Source organism: Eriocheir sinensis, chromosome 25 (genome assembly GCF_024679095.1).
Source record: "Eriocheir sinensis breed Jianghai 21 chromosome 25, ASM2467909v1, whole genome shotgun sequence".
NCBI lineage: Eukaryota > Metazoa > Arthropoda > Malacostraca > Decapoda > Varunidae > Eriocheir > Eriocheir sinensis.
In genome coordinates, this window is record NC_066533.1 from 6,413,759 (window position 1) to 6,436,182 (window position 22,424).

At 43.2% G+C, this 22,424-nt stretch overlaps 2 protein-coding genes across 3 annotated transcripts; one reads left to right on the forward strand and one right to left on the reverse strand.

Moving 5' to 3' along the window:
- Positions 1 to 1,667: 1,667 nt before the first annotated feature.
- LOC127003259 (regulation of nuclear pre-mRNA domain-containing protein 1B-like) lies at positions 1,668 to 10,939 on the forward strand. 2 transcript variants are annotated; one of them, XM_050869684.1, is made up of 6 exons: positions 1,668 to 2,006; positions 2,294 to 2,368; positions 4,896 to 5,050; positions 5,952 to 6,051; positions 6,382 to 6,557; positions 6,673 to 10,939. In XM_050869684.1, exons 1-6 carry the CDS (start codon positions 1,676 to 1,678, stop codon positions 6,817 to 6,819), a joined length of 984 nt encoding a protein of 327 aa, XP_050725641.1. In that variant the 5' UTR covers positions 1,668 to 1,675; the 3' UTR covers positions 6,820 to 10,939. The 2 variants fall into 2 exon arrangements, with proteins under 2 accessions (XP_050725641.1, XP_050725642.1); XM_050869685.1 differs by having other exon boundaries at positions 2,294 to 2,362.
- A 5,292-nt stretch (positions 10,940 to 16,231) lies between these two features.
- On the reverse strand, positions 16,232 to 22,415 carry LOC127003260 (syndetin-like). The gene is made up of 8 exons (XM_050869686.1): positions 20,663 to 22,415; positions 20,000 to 20,280; positions 19,702 to 19,862; positions 19,332 to 19,446; positions 18,965 to 19,174; positions 18,490 to 18,636; positions 17,883 to 18,056; positions 16,232 to 16,867 (listed from the first exon to the last, which is right to left on the reverse strand). The coding sequence occupies exons 1-8, from the start codon at positions 22,275 to 22,277 to the stop codon at positions 16,625 to 16,627; spliced, it is 2,946 nt and encodes a 981-aa protein (XP_050725643.1). The 5' UTR covers positions 22,278 to 22,415; the 3' UTR covers positions 16,232 to 16,624.
- Positions 22,416 to 22,424: the final 9 nt, after the last annotated feature.

Below are 22,424 nucleotides of genomic sequence, written 5' to 3' on the forward strand. Positions count from 1 at the left end.
AGATGAATGGGCAGTCTCCTATAATCCGTGCCCCGTATCCACCCAGCAGTGAATGGGTATTGCATGTCAGCTCATTCGTGGAGGTTACTGGTTGTCAAGTGCGTGATCAGACCATGGTGAGATACACAAATTCGTTGCAACTGCTAACTTTTTGCAAATGACATGAAATTTACTTGAGAATTCATCACAACTCAAACATTTCCATGGCTAGTGATGCCAGTTAGTATTAGAAAGATATTGACAGTCAATACTGTTGCCAAGTCTTGGGGACTACACCTTAACCTAACAAAATGTCTTTTCTTTCACTGTCAAAGAAGTAATGAACTTTGGGACAACATTGGCTCTCTTCAAAAATATAACCTACATAATAATGAGCTAACCCTGGATGATTATCACAAGGATCTTGACATTCATGTTGATATAAGGCCTCAAGTCATGGGGTACCTTTTGACTCAACGCTAGACTGTACTCTCGTCTTGGGGGGCCGAGGTTTGAATCCTGGGTGGATTGTTGGGGAAAAGATATTCTCCCAACTACTTTATTGATATCTCGCTTTAGAAATGGCAGCTCCCCCGTGACAGATAGTACTTTAAGATTCCAAACAGATGTCAGATCAACTGTTTACAAAGGTGCTAGTCTAGCAAATAACTTAATTATAGTCTGTGTTGCTCCCAGGATTTTATGGTACGGTAGCATTTTCTAAGTCCAACATAAGATCTGTTCTGGAATATGGAATTTGTGTATGAAAATCAGGCTATCATTGTGATCTGAAGTTATTAGTGTCAGTTCAGCACACATGAATTAAGTGAATCAAACAGATAGATGTGGTCTCACAGCATTAGCTTATGGTCAATATATAAAAAGTCTGAATTTGTAGTGTCCAAGATAGGCTATTGAAAGGAATTTCATAGATTTCAAAAATTTTACATTACAGGTAACTCTCGATTTACGCGAGTATTGTGTCCTTGAAATGGTTGCATAAATCAAAAACAATGTAAATCAAACAAGAGGTAGGTTTCTATCGAAAAATAAATATTCACTTCATTCAGTGGAGAGAGAGAGAGAGAGAGAAATATCCATATCACCGAGATATCCACGCAGGCACTCAGTCTCAGCCTCACTCGTGTGAGGAAGAAATGAGGGGCACCATGAGCGACTGGCTAGTATTGGTACCGGTACCGAGCAGTCTGGTACTGGTACCATACCGTATAGCTGGTACCGTTAGTACCGGTAGTGGTACCGGTACGTGCCCACCCCTATTGTTGAGTAGCGTGGCAGCGTGAGTACTGTATTGTTGTTCAAGTGGCACGTGGGAAGAACTGAGCTCAGCTGTGTGGCCGCGGCGCCGTGTGAGTCCGGTTGCGTGAGACATCTGGTGGCCACTCCTTAAAATATCGCGTATAAGTGAAAAAACGTGTAAATTAAACATTTATTTGGATTTTGGACCCCGCGTTATTTCAAAAATGCGTAAACCAAACTCGTGTAAATCAAGAGTTACCTGTATTAGTTGTATTATGCCTTAGGATATTTCCATAATGGCTCCCTACATTTGCATTAGGAGGCATATATTCAAGCTTTGTCAACCCCACTCTTTTCTAGAATTTATACAAAGGTTTTTGAACATAAAATGCATAGACGGCTGAAATTCATTGGTGGATGAGGTTATCTGTAAGTTATGAGGGGAATAATTAATACAAAACTGAGTCACAGAGAAAAAGATTTCAAGAACACTACTCTGAGACCTCACAGTGCTCCCTCCTCCACAGCCACTGACTCAAGGAAGCTGACGTTCATGTACCTCGCCAATGACGTGATCCAGAACAGCAAGAAGAAGGGTCCAGAATACAACAAGGAGTTTGGCAATAAGCTGGGCAAGGTTTTCGAGCACCTTGGGGGCCAGCGCCTCGATGAAAAGTCCATTCGTGGCATGAATCGCCTCTTGACTGTCTGGGAGGAGCGGAATGTTTTTGACCAAGAGAAGGTGAAGCTCTTCCAGAAAAACCTAAGTGAGTGTTTCCTTAAATATGTGCTGAGTGTTATGCACCCTTTAGTTGGCATGATGTACCAGCAAGCACCTACCCAGACTGCATAATTTCAGTATTAATTGATTTGTTTATGTACTCTTTATAACTAAGTAGAATCCTGATCCTTTTTAGTGACTTTTATTAGCACCAAGTAGAAGGGGCAGGCATTTACAAGTTCTACAACATTTTTAAGTTTTTGGAGGGTTATAAAGCTGCATATGATTAAATCAGGAATATTTGCTTAACTGACAACTCAATATATTTTCCAGACAAAGGGGGACCGGTGCTGAAAGTGAAAGACAGCAGCAGCAGGAAACGTGAGCGCAAGGAGCACAGCAGTAAGAGTCAGTCAAGTCATCTTTTCTTTTTCTTGGATATGTGTTATGCAGTGTGATTGTGGTGACTTGAATAGCAACTTACACTCGGCCCTTGATTTAATGGACCCCGATTTAACGGATTTTGGATTTAACGGACCACAAAACCTCAATGGGCAAATACCCAGCAACGGACATTCTGTCCGTTGCTGGGTAGATTTGTCCGGTGTGACACCGACTTTAGAAATGTCAAAACCCTAAAATAATAAAATATCACAGAAGTGATATTTTTCATCAAAACTGCTTGCATCGTGTCTCTTAAGGAGGTCGAGGAGGGTGAAGCTCCCCTCCCCCCTTCCATTAGGTAGGTTAAGTTAAGTTAGGTTTGGTTAAATTTATTTGGCTCATGGTTTGGGGCGGCGGAAATACAAAGCACGGGACGGGAAATGGCGGAGGCGTGTGTGGTCCAATTTGTGGGCCTGTGTTGCGAGAAATACCTCCTTGCAAAAACCAGTCACGCTGCTGTCCACCACGCATGCGTACATGGGGAATACACAGCAGGAAAAACGTTAATTTACCTGGTTTTGTTCAATCAACTGCATTATTCAACTTCTTTAAATAGAAGACCCTCTCAACAGGAAGTACACGACTCCAGACTGGAGGCTACTGAACGCTTAACCTCAGACCTTGCTATCATTTCCGATTGGGGCAGAAGGAACCTTGTGTCCTTCAATGCCTCAAAAACTCAATTTCTCCACCCATCAACTCGACACAATCTTCTAAACACCTATCCCCTATTCTTCGACAACACTCAGCTGTCACCGTCTTCAACACTAAACATCCTCGGTCTATCCTTAACTCAAAATCTCAACTGGAAACTTCATATCTCTTCTCTCGCTAAATCAGCTTCCTTGAGGTTGGGCGTTCTGTATTGTCTCCGCCAGTTCTTCTCTCCCGTGCAGTTGCTATCCATATACAGGGGCCTTGTCCACCCTCGTATGGAGTATGCATCTCACGTGTGGGGAGGCTCCACTCACACAGCTCTTCTGGACAGAGTGGAGTCTAAGGCTCTGTCTCATCAGCTCTCCTCCTCCTACTGATAGTCTTCTACCTCTTAAATTCTGCCGCCATGTTGCCTCTCTTTCTATCTTCTATCGATATTTCCACGCTGACTGCACTTCTGAACTTGCTAACTGCATGCCTCCCCCCCTCCCACGGCCCCGCTGCACACGACTTTTTACTCATGCTCATCCCTATACTGTCCAAACCCTTTATGCAAGAGTTAACCAGCATCTTCACTCTTTCATCCCTCATGCTGGTAAACTCTGGAACAATCTTCCTTCATCTGTATTTCCTCCTGCCTATGACTTGAACTCTTTCAAAAGGAGGGTATCAGGACACCTCTCCTCCCGAAATTGACCTTTCTTTCGGCCACCTCTTTTGATTCTTTTTTGGGAGCAGCGAGTAGCGGGCTTTTTTTTCATTATTGTTTTCTTTTTTGTGTGTGCCCTTGAGCTGTCGACTTTGTTTTAAAAAAAAAAAAAAAAAAAAAAAAAAAAAATGTGTGTCCACTTCCGAGTGTGAACAGTGAGTGAAATGAATAGACAGTAAGCATGTTGAACCTCTCTCTGTGAGTTGTTTTGCGGCTGCGACGGTGGGCGGCGGCAGGTGCAACAGCCATTGAAAAGTCAGTCATTTAATGATTTGTGACAGAAACAATTATCACATTATTTCATAACACTGAAAACTGAAAAAAATGTTTTGTCTGCCCATGCAAGACTAGCACACTTGTAGAATTTTACCCATACGCATATGTACCCCCCCAGGGCCCCACTGTCAACCCTTGATCGCTAGAAGGCCAACAAAACAACACGTGTCGGCGGAGCAGAGGCAAAGGTGGAGATGGCTTCTTTTCGAGTGTTCTATGGGCTAGTTAGGCTGTGCCTGTCTTACGGCACCAACACAGAACAGGTCAAAAGAATAAGAAGAAGCGCGGTTTGTTTTGTTGGTCCTCTAGCGGAGCTCGGACTGAGAGAGCTTGAATGGGACGAATTGTGAACGCCACTTATCCAGACAATGTGCAGACAACATACACAATAAAAGAACTATATACCTACATTTATTATTAGGTTTGTCGGTATAATTTTACTTTTTTTTTTTAACAGTAATTTTATTGTATACCGGTATTTATTGTATGTAAGAATTTTCAAGCAACGGACTTTTTCAAGCACCGGATCACCCTTCCCCCCTTTTAATCCGTTAAATCGAGGGCCGAGTGTACACAGGAAAAGTAATTCTGTTTCTCGGCTTTCAGATGCTGATAGTGACACCAGTTTTCAAATTTTACATTGATGATTTTTGCTAGAGTTCAATATCTAGACTGCCACTTATTTTGAAAGGCTCCATTCATGCTTGCATACATTGGCCTTGGTCTAACACTAGCTTTCCATTTGCTCAGTCTTTAGCAGCCTCGGTATGAAGGTCCAGGATCTGTATAGAAATTAATATATTAAGTAACAAGGCTTGATTTCATCCTGCTTCCATTATCCTGTGGCAGAAAAGAATGAGTCGTCCAAAAAGCCACGGCGGAGCTCTGAGTCGTCTGAATCTTCACGACTTAGGAAAGAGAGCGAGGGGGCTGACACCACCTCCCCGTCCACGCCACCTCCAAGTGAGCCTCCAGAGCCTGAGCAGCTGATTGAGGCTCTGCAGGTAATTTACGAGTGGGATATGCCTGATTTTTTAATGTTTTATTAGTCTTAATCAACAATAATGTGGCTGATTTGTCTTTCTTTCTTGGCCTGTTTTTCAAGGCATGTTCAGTTGGTTTTGTTGATTTTTTTAGATTATTTTTTACAACTGAGTTTGTAATATGTTGACTTTGTGAAAACCCAAGACTTTAACTATCTCCATCCCAAGAATGGAATTGAGAAGCCAGACTAGCCATGTAGCTGTTAATATATACTAATACATTTGAAAAATCCAGTGATAGTGTTTGAGCTTAGTACAGTCAGTCAAGAAAGTAAACCCTACTCTAGGACATGAAGTAATATGAAACTGGTCTGAAACGTGTGTCATTTACAGTTAGCATTCTTTTTTTTTTTTTCTCATTGTCTGCTCCATCAATCCTAAAGTCATCAACAGTTTTGGGAGCACCTGCATCTATCCCTATCTGAGAGGCAGGAATGAAAGAGGTTTATGAGTTAGTAACAGAATGAGGGAGTCTTGGGCATATGCCTTTTTTTGTCCCACTAGGAAGCCACTCTTTGTCACAAGCCCTGAAAGGCTCTTGGACATAAGTTATAGTTTTGTGGTCATAGTCATCTGAACTTAGCTTTTAATCTTTCCAGAGTACCTTTTCTTTTGGCACCATATGACTGCTTTAGTAGTGGTACCATGACTATTCCCCTCCCCCCCTCACCTTGTAGTTAATATGTAATCAGCATATGTTTAGCAGTATGGTGTTTAATTCCTATGAGCTATATTAGATATCTTTTTCTACATCATCATATCCCTATGAAGTGGACTTGTTATGAGTGTGTGGTGTCAAATACTGTAATACCCATACACAAAGCCTCTATACACACTTATATAATTGCCTTTATTACCGCAGGAGCTTGAGAATGCAGCCACCTCTGATGCTGTCGTACGGGAGAAGATTGCAAGTCTCCCAGATGAGGTGTCGGATGTCTCCCACCTCAGCAAGCTTGAAGGTCAGGTTTAATGTCAACTTCAGTCTCCCATCAAACACTAACAGAAGTTTTGGCATTTTTTCAATGCAGTGAGTTGTGACCTCATAGTTAAGGCATTTGAATCTTGAGTTAGCTAAGTTGTAAAAGGTGAAATACAGTTAGGGACACATGCTAAAGCTTTGCATGGCCTTGGTGTTCATCTCTGCCTCATTGCCCTTTGAGCCTGTGTTGGGTGCTTATTTGCTATTCCAGAAGGGTTATACAGCCTTAGTTGTATATTTTGGTGCCAAGCTATTTGCATTTCTTTTCCCCAGTACCCACAACACCACTAACTACCTTTCTCTCCTACAGACCTCAATGCAGCTCGAACCTTGAGTAAGAAGGTGGAGGATGCAATGGCCATGCTTGAGTCCTACAACAAAAGGCTTGCTGAGGAGATGGAGGCACGTAAAATGGTGGCAAGGATGCTGCATGACTACATCACTTTCCAGAAAGACCTCCTTGCCCAGGCTGAAGAAACCCTAGAGGTGAGTTGCATTTGCCCTTCCTCTTACAAAATCTCTTTATCTGCCTTTAGTTGTAATACATACAAATGAGTCACTTGCTTGTGGGTCTTAACAACTGACTCACTTATTTCCTCAGGAGCACCGGCAGAAGCATACCAAGGTCAAAAAGGTTCGGGATGAACTCAGGGCGCACCTACAGAACCTGCCAGACATCTCAAAACTACCAAGTATTCGCACTGGAGGCCTGGCCCCCCTGCCCTCTGCTGGCGACCTTTTCACGTGACTCACTCCTCACCAGCTGCTCTCCTTACCAGTGGCCCAGTAACAGTCTCATGATGCTGTGAATATTGTGATAGTCAATACTGACATTCAAAATCGGTATTCATGCCACCTGAAAGACAGAAAGTCACACACACCTACATCTTAGTGCTTACAGTGTGCAGAACCATCGTAGCAGAGAAAGAAAGCCACATTTGGATCCAATGTGAGTAAGAGTAAGAGGAGGAAAGAGCCAGTTAAGCATAGCGAGTTACTATGTTGACCAAGTCACTCAAGATCCAGTGTGTGTGTGTGTATGTTTTTTTATTTATTTTTTATTTTTATTCTTTTCTAAAAGTTGGTGACTAATATTTAAGGATTTTTTTTTTCAAGCACATCAGTCGTGTTCATGTTCCATAGTAAAAAGTTCACAATTGTTTGACATTATGGGTTACCTCATATCAACATAAGTATGATCTTTTCTTTCAACAGTATAGTTTCCTCATCCTTATTCAGCAAACATCAGGGTGGCATTGCACACGTTATTGTCATCACAGTGGTTGCTCAGTTAGGCGGATAGCCTGTGGCAGCGCCTCTTGTCAACCAGTTCCACTATGTAACCTATTTAGTGCACTAGGAGAGCTATACATTTGTTGTGTAGTAGTATTTTTACCCCTCTGCAGCTTGAGAATTTTTGGATATACATTGCTCATAGAGTAGATGGAGAAGTGAGGACCAAACAGACAATTTATGCTCTATAGACTTAACATTATCAGGAAGACAAGCATGTAATCAGTTTAGTTTATGTTGATGAAAACGCTCATACTATCAGCAGTATTTTTGCTTATTTTAATTGAGTCCATATCAATTAATAATGTCTTGTTCATCATTGACAGTGAAGTAAAATGCATGTAACATCTCCACTCTTCGGGCATTATAGGATATTTTATACTATCACTACCTTCAATGGTTTCTAGAAAACGGAAAAGTAAAATTGTGTTGTGATGCTTTAAAAAGTGAATTAATTTATGCATGGATAGTATTTCACTGTTGAATGATTTGCTGTCATTGGGTCTGTGAAGCAGCTACAGTCTGTATACATTACCCTTACTAGCATCAGTAGCATTGATGTGTATCCTGACTCGGCAGTTTCTTGGCAGCTGTGGTTCCTAACGTTCCTAGAGTTGAGATGGGAACACATTTAGGAAGTTATAAGGGGAGGTGTTCTAGCCTAATGCTGCATTAGTATCGCCTTTTGGCAGATGGCAAGCTTGATTAAATATTTTGATTTTAAAAGACACTGAAAGACAAGCAGTTGTGGTACAGGGTGAAGAATTAATTCACAGACAAGCACTTGCAGACCTTTCAGTGCTGTCTTATAGGTCTGGCAGACTTTTCAAGCTTGTGTGCTCAGGTATATAATATTACATGCTGCAGTATTGAGATGTGCATTTCTAGTAGTGAACTGGAATTATTGTAGATCCCACTGTTCTATATTTCACTGTTAGATATAAACTATTTTAGCAAAGTACTTTCAACCTTTGTATTAAACTTATTTCTTTTCATTGATTCGCCACTGATTGTTTTCAAGCTCTGACATTGTAAGCACTGTTATCCTAAGTGAGAAAATATCATTTTAAATGATAGCAATTGAAATATAATAACGGCAGAGCACAAACTCAAGACATTGCTCTTTATCACTGTGCTAAACAAAAAGGTTTTGCTGCCTTCCTACTCCCACTCACATGTAATCAGACCCATCGTTGCTGGTGTGTAGCTGGAGACCAAAACCCCGGAACAAGGGTGAAGCACTGCCCCTCATTGGAGACTCACTGTGCAGCACAACACCTTGAATTACTTGCAGCCTAATTCCCAGGACATTGGGAGCAAAAGTACATCCCTCCATTTTCCAAGGGATGCAGCTAGATAAAGAGACTGAGGATAAAGACTGGGCCACCTTAACTCATTTTGATTTGAAGGACTCAGACCTTGCATGGAGGAGTGGGTAATCTCTAATCTTGGTTCTGAGCTAAGGCAATAAATCACTCTTTATCCTTCCTCTATGATCTGAGCAAGTTGGTGGCCCCCTAAATGCACTGGCAACATGGCTGAAAGTCCCATCAAAGTAATTGGTGGAAGCGTTCAGTCCAAGGCATGAGTAGCCAGGGTGAGAGGTGAAGTATGACTTATAAGGCAAACCAAGATTATCATTATTATGATAATTACCAATCTGTCACTGTCATAACAACCTGTTACCCTGCTATTACCAATAAATTTGTGTTGTTTAATGTAAGCATTTGACTCTAGGGAGAATGTAGTGCAAGCTAAACCAAGATTGGATCTCGCATTTTGAAAATCCAGCCCTAATTGCAGATTAGGGAACAGGCACAGCCTGGCATTGCAATCTTAAAAGGCCTTAAAAAATTATCATCCCACTTCTCCATGCAGGAACTCATTTGTCAAAGGGGTCATGTGGCCTAATTAATTCCCCACTGTTAAATTCTACAAGAAATGAGGCCAAACCCTACTGCCAAAAACTACTGTCTGCCCCTGCATATCTAAGGGAAGCATTTTGATCTACTTTTTCTCCATAATTTAGGAAGCCTGGAACATGGCAAGTTGTTTAGCAAAACTCATGTGGGCATTTTTCCTAATCATGAATGTAGTGTGGGACATTTCTCTTGGCAGTCGTGTCCTCTGACTATTTTTTTCTTTTCAAGGTTTGACCACACCCATGCTGCTTGTGCATCAAATAGGGCATCAGTACTGATAATAGACACTTTTGAACAATTTTAGAAATGGGCTGAGAGTACTCACTCTAAAATATGACAAAAAAAAAGTAAAAATGTGCTACATTGTTGTGACACTTTATAAAAATATAGTTGACATCCTTCCTTGTTATGGAAGCATTCTAATTTTAGATGCAGCAGTATAATTATTTTATTGATTCAAATGTTTTCATATATATATATATATATATATATATATATATATATATATATATATATATATATATATATATATATATATATATATATATATATATAAAGATAAATACTATATATTAACTGGTACTGTAAACTGTTTGAATATTATATCAACAAGTTTTTAGCAGGCATGTTGAAAATGTGTGACCACCAAAGTGAACTGTGTGAAGTCACTTCCACTTAGTTTGATATTTGTGAAAAGAAGCTGACCAATAATCTTACTCTCGTGCTGGAGGAAAGGTCAGGCTATCTTGCCTTCATGTAGTGGCACACTGCTGCCCTACATTGAAAAAATAATGGAGTATGTAGGATGCAGATGTCTTAATTCACTATGGGGAGTCTTAGCCTGTTGACCCTCAGGAATGCACTGTACCAGCCTCTTCAGCGACCAGTGTCTCCTTGGGGGTAAGGCAAGGAACATGATGTCAGGAGAGGCTCCCTTTTGCTGGAGCCTGACAGGACCGGTGACTACGACCTATACGTTAGGCCTCATTATAAAGTAGGGATGAATAGCCTTCCTCTCGAGGTACTGTGGATTACCTTCCTTTTCCATACCGTCAACTTTATTATTGTCTTGTCATTCAAACCTTGGTGCAAAAGTTATCAGAGATGTTTACTGCTTTGGAGTAGTCAGGAAGGATTCATCTGGCTCCTTTACCTCCCTCTTATTTCTTAAACTCAAAATACTTAAGGAATCAAAGCTTCACTTAGTTCCAAATATTACTATGGTTGTTTATGTTGTTGATTTGGATTTGTAACTTTTGGATCAACAGTTCCTTTTTCCTTGCACATGTTCATATCACAACTCTCTGAATGGTTCCAATAACAGAGGAGCAGAGGACACAATGGACATTAGTGATTATCTTTGTTGTGTGAACGTGTACCTGCTCCCTCCCTTCCCTGAAATGATCCCGTGTGATGTGTGAGACACCAGGCCGAGGGCTACTTCCCCTGCCTGGGCGTCCATGAGTTATGGCTGCAGTACATAGGTATGCTGGCAGCTGCTGTGATCAGGTGAAGTAAGGTCAATCAACAGTTACTTCAGCATAAAAGACTGTGTGCAGTGTGTTGTTTGGTGTGCAAGTGTCATGCATTGCCTTATTCTGCATGAGTAACTTAATGTATATACTATACTTGTATTAAACTAGTGAAAGTGAATTGTTTGTTTCAATCATTACCTACATGGTAGCTATCCTGGGCTGGTTTAGAGTACAAGAGATTCATACAACTGATTGGGACACCCGTTTCTAGATACCTCAAAATTATTAAAACTGATATACGATATTTTCAGATAATCTAATTGCCCTACACAGATGCAGGAGGGAGTACTGATACAGTCTCAAAGTGTAATATTCTTTAGGCCTCCAGATGATTAGAAATGACATCAGGTATGTGGAAAATTCCAGTGTAGATTAGCAGATTGCTACAACAGTATCACCTCCAAAATAGAATTTAAATTTTTAAAGCCACAGTGCCTTACTATCCACCCTTGAGTTGTAAAACAAAACCAAAATTGATACTTTCTTGTTTAAGACATAGAAGTGAACAAATACTTATCACAAATACATACTTATTGCAGACAGGTACAATGTTTCACTTGACACTTATTTACTTGGGATGTGAATACAAGTGATCTGATGTTAATACATTTTCATTAATTTCATTTGATGCAAATGACTGAAAAGAAAACGTCTTGCCTATACCAGTGATAATGATGCCTACTTTCATAACGAGTCAGCGAGTGTTAAAGGTAAAGGTGGGTGCATATGCTATGGCTGCGTGTGGCTGCGGTGCTCATCTCCGTACAGTTGGCCCTTTGAGCCTGTGGTAGGTAAGAACCAGTTACTCCGGGACACAGGCTGATGTGAAATCCGGAATTACCACAGTTTACCTTCCCCAGGTTTCCCCAGGTACTCATTTATCGACCAGCCCAAAAAGGAGGATGAACGGCTGGGTGAGCTACACGCCGACTGCCTGGGCCAGGATTCGAACCTGGGCCTGCGGAGTGGTAGCCAGGTACGCTGACCACTAGACCGTGGAGGCACATCAGTGAGTGTTGCTTGGGAGGAATTGTTGATGTCCAAAGGGAAGATGAAAAAAGTTATTTCCCGGCACAATCATACACAAAAGCAAAGCATATTTTAATGTCAAACATGCTTCTAAAACCATGGTTTACAATTTTGATGTAAAAATAATTGCTAGGTATGCACTGAGCAAGGCCCAAACAGTAGTTGTTGAGCTAATGTCCCCACCTTAGATTTTTATTCTGAAATAAATTTAAAACCATGGAGATTTCAATTAAATATTATACTGTACAATGGAAGATGTCAATCTTCCTTATGACTCATTTAAAAATTTTACCTAATTATAACTCTACTGTATAATGCATTGCACTATTACCATGAAATATTTATTAAATAAACTTGTTCTTGTTAAAGCCATTCCTAAACTTAAGGATCTCCCAGCTAAAGACTCTCTTTCCTCTTGTAGTACAGAGATTCATTTACAGAGGGTCCTCGGGTTATGACGCAATCCCCATAAATTATTAAAAAATCCTCGTTTCGACTTGACGTCGTAATTATGAACTTCATGTGTGAACTAGTTTGTGACCGCGACGTAACAATACGTCATCACACAGCGCTTGGCCAAGGAAGGAGGCAAGCTCATTTCCCGCTGTATGCCATTTTGGTTTGTTGTGCTTTCGATATCTTTGGTTTGTGTTTTTTCATTGACTTTTGGCCTTCATTATGTCTCCCAGGCATAGCATAGGTGAGTGATTTAGGTGCTTATGGCACTTTGATTTGAGGGTTGGGGCTGACAGTTCCTTCTAATAAAGGGTGTGTTTTGACTTAAATACAAAATCAGGTTATGACGTGTCGTAGGAACGGAACTCCGTCGTAAGTCGAGGACCCCCCAGCATTGGCAGGCGTGGCTGCCACTCACATCATTAGCTCCAAGACAGCACAGTAGCATCCTTAAAATAGTTTAGCATTTTATAAACAACTACATATCCTATGCCCTTCCCCCAGGCATACATGCCTGTGTAATGAAAGCACCACACACACACACACACACACACACACACACACATACCATTGTGAGGTAAGCAGTATTTATAAGGCAGGGTGAGTGACAAACTTAAAATTATACTTTCTTGGAATCATCACAGAGTCACTAGAACAATGCCCCCCACATTTTCCTCTCACACGACAATTATTACTCCATACAAATTGAATCCAACAGAATTATTGTGCCATTACCAAAGAAACATTTTTCTTTACCTTCCCCTTTTGATCCCATGCACTATGTAGCGAGATCCTGAGGCTCAAATATACTTCCAGGTGCCATAAGTTCATACAACATAAACCAGTTGGAGTGTGAACCATGAAGCTGCACTGCCTGAGTTAACAGTTCTATTTTTCTTTGGATTTAGAACTTGCAGTAGATAAGACATAAACTGACAGAGATATACCTGTGACAATGGAGAGGACTTGAAAACATTTCTTCGGAAATAACAAAAGTGAGCTTTGATTTCTGCCTGACACACTGCTGCTGCTGCAGCTGCTGCACACCTAGCACAGGATTCTTAAGGATAAGCACTAACCACTACTAAAGGCTCGGATATGAGAGAAACTGTGCTGGGTATAAATAAGATGCACCAGCAGCCTGTGTTCGTCCTTCCTTATCTGTCGTGTCTGTTATGGTAATCCTTCTGTCACTCATGCGGAGTCTGAATATCACCTCCTTATCCTGGCAGACCGTTACCACCTGTGCTTCATGATAACTGAACCATCTGTCTACAAGTCACTCACTGCCATCTGCCTCAAAGCTATCCTTTATCTTAGGTTCATTCAAGGAACTTTTACAACTTCTGTAACATCTATACTTTACCATCTTTGTTATGACAGTTCTGTAACACTTGTCAATAGGCGCACCTGACAATCACCAAATGGGGGGGTACAAACTTGGCGGAGGGACTTTTTTGGCAGCCATAGTCGGTAATGGGCTAAAGAGTAGCCTATCCAGATATTTTGTTTTTGTTTATTAATGATCCACGAGACATCCTAGAGTTAAATCAAAGTATGTGCTTATCTTTGTATTCATTTATACACACACTGGTAATATTTCTGTGGTGTTTGATTCACTTGTTTGAGTGAAATTGTATTGTGAAAAACAGTCACATATTCGTGTCACTAGTAAAAATGAAAGTAGTAATGAAAGTTTTGCCACCATGAAATATACACAAATAGATTAACATGAAAGCTCACTTAGTCACAATAAGTGACATCACCTACTTTGCGCAGTAAAAATATGCTATTTGTGGTATCTGACACCCGCAAAATGGTGTGGGAGCACCCTTGGTCCTCGGGGCTACAGCTTCAACGTTGCCAGATTGTTGTACTCAGCCAATTATATTTTCCGATTTCCTACCCCTAAACTGTCTTCTGGGCTCCAATAACGAAACTAATTTATAGTTATCATTAAAAGAGTTAGATCCTGATGTTTCTTGGCAATAGTTAGGCGTCAGAAACCGGTTAATACTGTGCTCTGAGTACGATGGCCTGGCAACGGTAGCTATATGTATTTTCATATTATTGTTCTGTTGTTTATTCAATGTTCTGTTCAAGAAAAGAATACCCATAATTTTAGTTAGTTTTTGATTATAAGGATTCTTTACGAAATACAATTATAACATTACCTTCTACTAGTTAGGAAACGTACTGAATCCTGGATCGGCTACAGTGATGTTAGGTGCGCCTATTGCAGCAATCTTTTATCATTTGTATTTATTCATGTAAGATGGAATGCATCAAGCAACTTGACTTTTATCTACATTTTTGCTTTTCACCCGGTTAGTAAATGCACCTCGTTTACACCTTTGCCACTTGTCCATTTCTGGCAGACTTTTATACAACGCACCTCAAGAGTTTGTTTCTGGAGTCCATCTGGCCAAGAGGCACCATCATTCAAAAGTTTTTGCCAGACACCAAGACTGCTTCACTTATACATAATTTGATCTTTTAGTCACACAGATTTACTCCATCCACAGCTTTGCAAATCACACCTTCACCCCTTTCTTCCAATCCTTCCAAGTTTTTCGCCATCAAAATACTGCCATATTCAGAAGCTAATGTAACCAATGTATGCACATCCTTACACACTACATTATCTCCTTATTGTCTGCATTACAGTACTGTTACTGTAAGTAAAAGCATGACGTATTGATTTGCTGATCACAAAGTGATGTAATGGAAAATTCTGCCACACATTTAAGTGCAAGAACAGCTTTCCATCAAGTGAACACAATTTACTAAAACTGCAAATAAATAGCTGCAGGGAACACAATTTACCCAATAAAATGCTATTGAATCACATATCCATTACTGATGGATATGCTATTATCCATGATAAAAAGAAAACACTATCAGCACTATTAGCAGCATCCTGTTCTACACAGGGAAGACAACCACGGCTGAGGAGAAAAACTCACTCAGGGGACTGAGTTGAACACAGCACTGCCCCGCTGTTTAGGAATGTAACTTGGACTTTGACAACCGGCACTGGCTATGATGACAACATTATAACTGACTCTCATGCCACACACCCAAGTAAGGGTCTGGACCAACAATACCTGGCTTTCAAGATAGTGCCACTCTTATGTACAACTTCACATGAGACAACAGTATAAGGTGAAAACATAAAAGTGCTAAGGAAATGCTTCTTTTCTTGTGGATGCCAACACATCTACTTGGATTAAAGCAGCTGTGGCACGACTCTAAATCTCCTTCCTGCCTTGAACACTTATCATTTATAAAAATGTGGCTCACGCACTTTAATCTTAATGCAAATGACTGATATGTCAAAAAAAGGAAAACCCTGACAAAGTGAAGGTATTTCCAGTTTGTTTTGTTCTGAAGTTACTTATTCAGTAATTAATTCTTCTCCAGAAGGGGCAGCCTCCTCCCTCCACTGCACTACTGAGCTATAAGGGAGTTTCATCTTAGGAAATACAAATACTTGAAGAATGAGATTGCAAATTGTTATAAAACTCCAACACTAATCTATTCTATTTTGTTCGTCTGTACATTTGGACAACCTTTAGCGTCAGTGCTTTCTTCTCTCCCCCTACCTTGCTATACTCTCCTCTTCCCTCCCATCTTCTCATCACTCTCCCTCTCCCTGTCCTCTCCCCTGCTCTTCTCTCCCCCTACCTTGCTATACTCTCCTCTTCCCTCCCATCTTCTCATCACTCTCCCTCTCCCTGTCCTCTCCCCTGCTCTTCTCTCCCCCTACCTTGCTATACGCTCCTCTTCCCTCCCCTCTTCTCATCCCTCTGCCTCTCCCTGTCCGCAACCCTGCTCTTCTCTCCCCCTACCTTGCTATACTCTCCTCTTCCCGCCCATCTTCTCATCACTCTCCCTCTCCCTCTCCCCCTGCTCTTCTCTTCCCCCTATCTTGCCACACTCTCCTCAAATCTTTCCCCTTCCATCTTGTCATCACTCTCCCTCCCCTCGTCTCTCCTGCTCCTCTCTTCCTCCCTACCTTGCCAAACTCCTCAAATCTCCTTTCTCCTCCAATCTCATCACTCTTCCTCTCCCCATCCCCTTTTCTTCCCCTCTTCATTGACATACTCTCCTTGACCCTCCTTTTTCTTCCCATTTTCCCATTCTTCCCCAAATACTCTCCTCCTCTCCTCCAGACCAGCAGAGTAAGGACAACAGCCCCTGGACACTACAAACAGTTACTACCTCAAGTGTACCTGCACTGGCTGATGGCCCACTCCTAAGTCCTCCTGCTCCCTCCTAGGTCCTCCTGTTCTGCTCCAGGAGCCTCGGCCCACTCCTAGGTTTTCTTCCCACTCTCCTCTATCAGTGCTGCGATCCTCTGTCTCGTGCGCTTGCTAACATGAGTCATGGTGGCAACGAGAGAGTTCAGCTGGCGCGCAGAGTAGTCATTGAGGCTCTGCTGCACCCAGGCCTCCAGGGCACCCTCAGGCAGGTAGTAAGCCTTGATGTATGTCTCTACCAGGTGGCGGTCTGGGAGGGGGCGCACTGATGTCAGGCACTCCAGCTTCATTAAGAATTGCTGAAAGGACAAAGGAAAGATAAAAATATATTTGATGGCTAACAAAATGCAGATTATGTGTGTACATAATCATGTAAAATTTGATCTTGTATAACAGATGATGTCCCCCAAGATTATGGCATGTCTGACTGAGGATGAAATTTAAGTCCTAAGAAAAATGATATCCATGTAAAAATTGATTCTTCAAACTTAGCCTTAAAAATAATGAATAAATAAATAAATAAATAATCTGACTTATGCATGAATATATATGGCAATTCTGGGCAACACAGCTGACCACCCAATTGCACTATTTTTTTTTCCTACCACATCCTCTCAGCTACCACACCCCAGCATGCCATACTGTCCTCCCCCTGCCACATTGTCATATCCTTACTGATTTTCCCTAACAAATATGCACTCATACTTTCCCCTGCCACATCCCACCTCTTTCCCTGTCACACTCATTTACTTATTGATTTTTCCTAAGACATACACACTCATACTTTCCCCTGCCACATACCAGCCCCTCCTCTGCCATACTCTCCCCCCTCTGCAACACCATCATCTCCTTAGCTATTATCCCTAACACATATACATTACAGGTATTCTCTCACCTTATCTCTTTCCATCTATTTGCCCAATGCTCTGTCCTCTCACAAGAACTCCCTTCAAAGGAGTGGCCACTGCAGACATAGTATTCAATTTTTCCTGTTCCAGCAGTCCCTCCCACACAGTCAATCCCTCGCCTCCTAACTAACTCCCTCTCCATTGCTCATCCACTATACGGATCTATTTACTAGTGGTCCTACCCTGATATCATTTCCCTTAATCTTCTCTCATGCACTCTCTTCACTCCTTACCACATCCCAGCCCCTCTCCTGCCATACTTGCCTCTCCCTGCTGTAGTCCCAATAGTCTGAATCCTTGAAGACAGAAAACTATACGCTCTGAGCTGATATCCAAGTCCTGAAAATACCCTGATCCGAACAGACACAAGTCTTCTGCTATTTGAATTCAATGACGTTTACTGCACCTGATAGTCAAGCTGCATGAGGGATCGGCCTTCGTTGGTGCAGCGGCGGGCACTGGCGAAGCCCTCCAGCAGCGTACGGTTGGTGATGCGCACGATGGACTCCCACAAGGCCATGTACGCCTCCTCCGGGATGGGTGAAGTGTGGCTCACTTCCTCCAGGCGCATGCTGAGCACCTGCAGGGAAGGAAGAGCCTTTACTCATCCTAAGACATAGGCCTTTCTCTGAGTGCTCCAGCTCACTGTCTGTTTCTTTTTTACAGAAAAGGAGGAGGAAGCTTAGGGAAAGAGATGAAACAAAAAAGCTCACTACTTTGGCAAATACTTTAATATCATCTCTTCACCTGGTTTTCCCACTTGACCCTGACTTCTACAATTTCTTGATTGCCATTCTGTTACTTTGGTTATCTAGCCGCTGTCAATTCTACAATACTATATGAGATAAGGAGACAGGACATTATATGAATAGCTCAGACCCAATACACCCCAACTAGTTAAATATATCTAGGGAAATACACTCAAAACTTTCCAGGAGGGTACTGGCTGGTGATCATAAATCCAGCAAATGATCATACTATGAGTGAATACACACACTCTCTTGAGGAAGTACCTGTAGCTGCCTGAGGAGGAGGTCCACATACTGACTGTGCTGACTCATGAGGTCGCTAATGTCCCACTTGACGCTGGACATGCGGCTCAGCACCCCGTCGTAGTCTATCGCCTGTGCTGCCACAGCGGTGTAGACGTGGTGCCTGATCTGGGGAGGAGGCAGAGGAGCATGATGGGCGGAGGCAAACCAGAACAAGAGAGGGGTTGATGGGAGATGATGAAGGAAGAGGAAAATGAGGACGAAGAAGGAATGCAAGGAGAAAGAAAAGAAAGAAAATGAGAATGAAAAAGCAGATGCAATTGGAGGAGAAAGATTCATGGGGAATGAAAAGAAGGGGTAACAAGATAAATGCAGGAAAGTGAGCATGAGAAAAAATGGATATCCAACAGAACTCCCTGGAATAATTGTAGTGTTGGTGTAGGATTGTTTCCAGATCAATTTAATGGGCAATACTCCAATACAAATGTTGGTTTACCTCTGGCGTAATTTTGACAGTGCCGGTGTAAAACTGTTGCAGGAACGTCCTGCGCTGCTGCGGGATGAGCGGCTCGATGTGGCAATGCAGTGCCTCCAGCTGGGCCGCCAGGAAGGCCAGACTCTCCACCGCCACCACCCGCACCGACAGCCCACATATACTCTCCGGTGAGGTGATATCAACCACAGGTGATAGGGATGGGCACAGCACCTGCAAGGAGGGATATAATGCCTTGGTAAACACATGTACACCTACCAACATAAAGGAACACCATCAAACAAAAATAAGTATGCAAAATTAAAAAATCATTTAACAAAATAGCTCACAAAATGGTTCACAGTGATAACTCTCTCTCTCTCTCTCTCACTTTGTTCTGGTCCACGGGGTCCTCAGGGGGAGTGTCCGGGCTGAGGATGAGAGAGTCTTGGATCCTCTTGAGGGATGCTCGCAGCCTCCTACTCAGGCTCTGCTCCAGCTCTCCCCTGACAGAAGAGAGTTAGTAAGCTTCTTCATCCCTCCTGGCCAATTCTTAGTGTAAACCTAATGATCCTTGAGGTGGATGGTGTAATTTTTCTGTAATAATTGTCTGTTTTGACTTTCTAAAGTTCCCAAGTTACCATTCTAATACTTTGGTTATCTATCTGTTATCATTTTTATGTATGATCTGACCTAGAAGAGAACACTTTCTATTCTGCATCATTAAATATCTTCAACATTCCCCTCCCTCCGATCCTCACCTGTCGCCAAAGAAGGTGAACACACTGTAGAGGTAGTAGTCAAAGAGGTGACTAAGACACACCATCACATCAAAGGCAATGGGCTGCAGGAGGCGCATCATCTGTATGTACTTGCCAATGAGCCGCAGGATGGTCAGGGTTGTGTTGGTCACGATGGAGGCCTGGGTGGGAACGAGGATGAGGTAATATAGATTCACTCATTCTGTAATAATCATTCCAACCATTGCTCATAACAAAAAATTAAATACTTTTGAAAATTCAGTTGAGGTATGGAAGTAAAGTCCCTCCTTGCTGATACCTTGGAGTGGCGTAGGTGCTTCGGGGTGTTGCGGGAGGATGGTGGCGGCGCCTCACCAGGCTGCTCGTCAACATAGTCTCGCTTGAGTTCCTCTGGTAAATCCTCGTCGCTATCATCGTCGTCGTCACTCATCCCCCCACTGCCACCGTTGCCGCCAGTCTCACCATTGGCCATGATGTCCTCCTCCACCGCCTCCTCGGTCACCAGGTCAAAGGGTGATGCCTCCTCCCCATACTTTTCAAAGATGTCGCCTTTCTCACTACCACCAAGACCACCACCACCTGAAAGGATGGACAATTCATTATTCTTTGTAGCTATACTCATACGCTGCCACTCCTTGATGTACTAGTGATGGAGGGTATGTTCAAAGCTACCCCTAAAAAAAATGGTGGATGTAAGAACACTACACACTGATATCATGGTGCAAAAAAAATGTGTACAGATTAATGAGTATATTGTATAGCGAGCAAATTCTTTTTTTATGACATGGGAGGCAGCTCAAGGGCAAGAAACAAAACAGGAACATATAGACCTGCCAGACGCTGCTCCAACAAAAGAAAACAAAATGAAAGGCCAAAAGGGAGGTCAATTTCAGGCAGAGAGGTACACTATACATAACAAGGCTTGCATGTATATAATTAAGTGGATGAGTGAAATCCCTACCCTGTGACTTGGTGGGTGAGGCGGATGGGGAGGTGATGCGAGTGAGGCTGGTGTCCCTGCCCCTCAGGAACCTGTACTCCATCAGCTGGTGGATGGTGAACGTGGACTTCACCGGGCATGCCTCCCACCCTTCATTCTCCAGGAACATGTGTAGCTCCTCCATGCGTGCTCGGTGGTGGTTGCGGAAGTAATTGATGGACTGCTGCTTGATGGATTCGCGCAGGGTCTCAGACTTGCTGCCACAGAAACACTCGCCAACCTCAATCAGCTTATTAATAACGTCTAGGATTCGTAAAAAGTCGTCAAACTTAAAGTGGGAGAGGTCCGAGGCCAGGGTGAAGGTTCGAACTTTGGCCTGCACATCCTGCCATATCCTGAAGAGGCCGTGCTCCAGCTTCTGTTTGATGTACTGCTCCGATGTGCTGCCCTCCCCCCCATTACTGGCATTACTGTTGGCCACTGCTAAAGTGTCATCCCCACCAGCTGGCTTGTTGTCCTCATGCCACTTAATTATGCTCCTATAGCTCCTTAAGACATTCCACATACATTTACTGAGGTCCAGGAGGCATGGCAAAAAGCTCTCCTCATTGACATATTTACACAACTCTGAGTACTGGAGCTTTGAAGAAGAGGACGTGGAGGAGGAAGTGCCAATCATGGCTCCATTGCCCCCCACTGCGGCACTGTTGTATAGTTCCACGTATCCAAGGACAATGGTGAAGGCTGAGTTGTGGATGTGCGAAGTGAGGTGCATGTGTAGCTGGTCCATTAAGGTCTGAGTCTTCCCTAACAAGCCATACGCAGTCTGTAGCTTCTCATAGCTCCGGACATTAAAGTTTGCCGCCACCCTGGCCAGCCCTTGGTCCAGCTGCTCCTCAGCCACCTCCAGAGTGTCCTGTAGCTTGGTGCTCAGTTCAGATATGCATGTGAAGTGCTTGAAGGTTGCCGCAGCCTTCTGGCACTCCAGCAGCAGCTGAATGGCCCCAGGGTAGTCCTCCGCCCTCAGGAGGGTTTGAAGCTGCTCGTCTGTCATCTGCAGTGTGCGGATCATCCTCAGAGAGCGGATGACGCTGGCGATCTTCTGGCGCTTGCTGTAGTTGGCCAGGATGCCGAGGCTGGCTGAGGTGAACTGGCTGCGGCCCTGCGCCAGCTTCCTGCGGCCCTCCACACACAGTCCCACCTCCCGGATCACCTCGCGTTGCAGCTCCATGACCCGCGCCATCTCCTCGCTGCAAAGCCCCTGCTTCTGCATGATGAGGTCCGACACGCGCCGCGACACAATGTTGTGCTGCTTCCTCAGGCGCGACCGCAGCCCGTTGATGACGTGCACGTCAATGGCCTCCGGGAACTTCTTGAGCTCGTGCTCGCCCACGTCCACGTCCTCGGCCTCGAAGTACACCTGCTCGATACCGTCTATGACCGCCTGCTCGGCCTCGGGGGTCAGCGCCTGCTCCCGCAGCAGGCTGTTCTGGCGGCGGGGCTGGGCCGCCACCGCCGTGCGCCCCTCGAAGTCATCGGATGTTACAAAGTCCCCGCCCGGGAGTGTCGCGGCGGGTGCCTTGAGCGATATCTTCTGCTTGTCGATGAAGGACATAAACTTCTCTTTGATATCCATCGCGGAGACATGGAGAAGGAGGCGCCGTGCCCGCCGCCCGCACCAGCTGATCGCCGTAAACAAACACACACACACACACACTGCTGTCACCAGCCTCTCCAAGTAGCACGCTCAGATATAGGCTTTGTCATTATGATTTTTTCATGA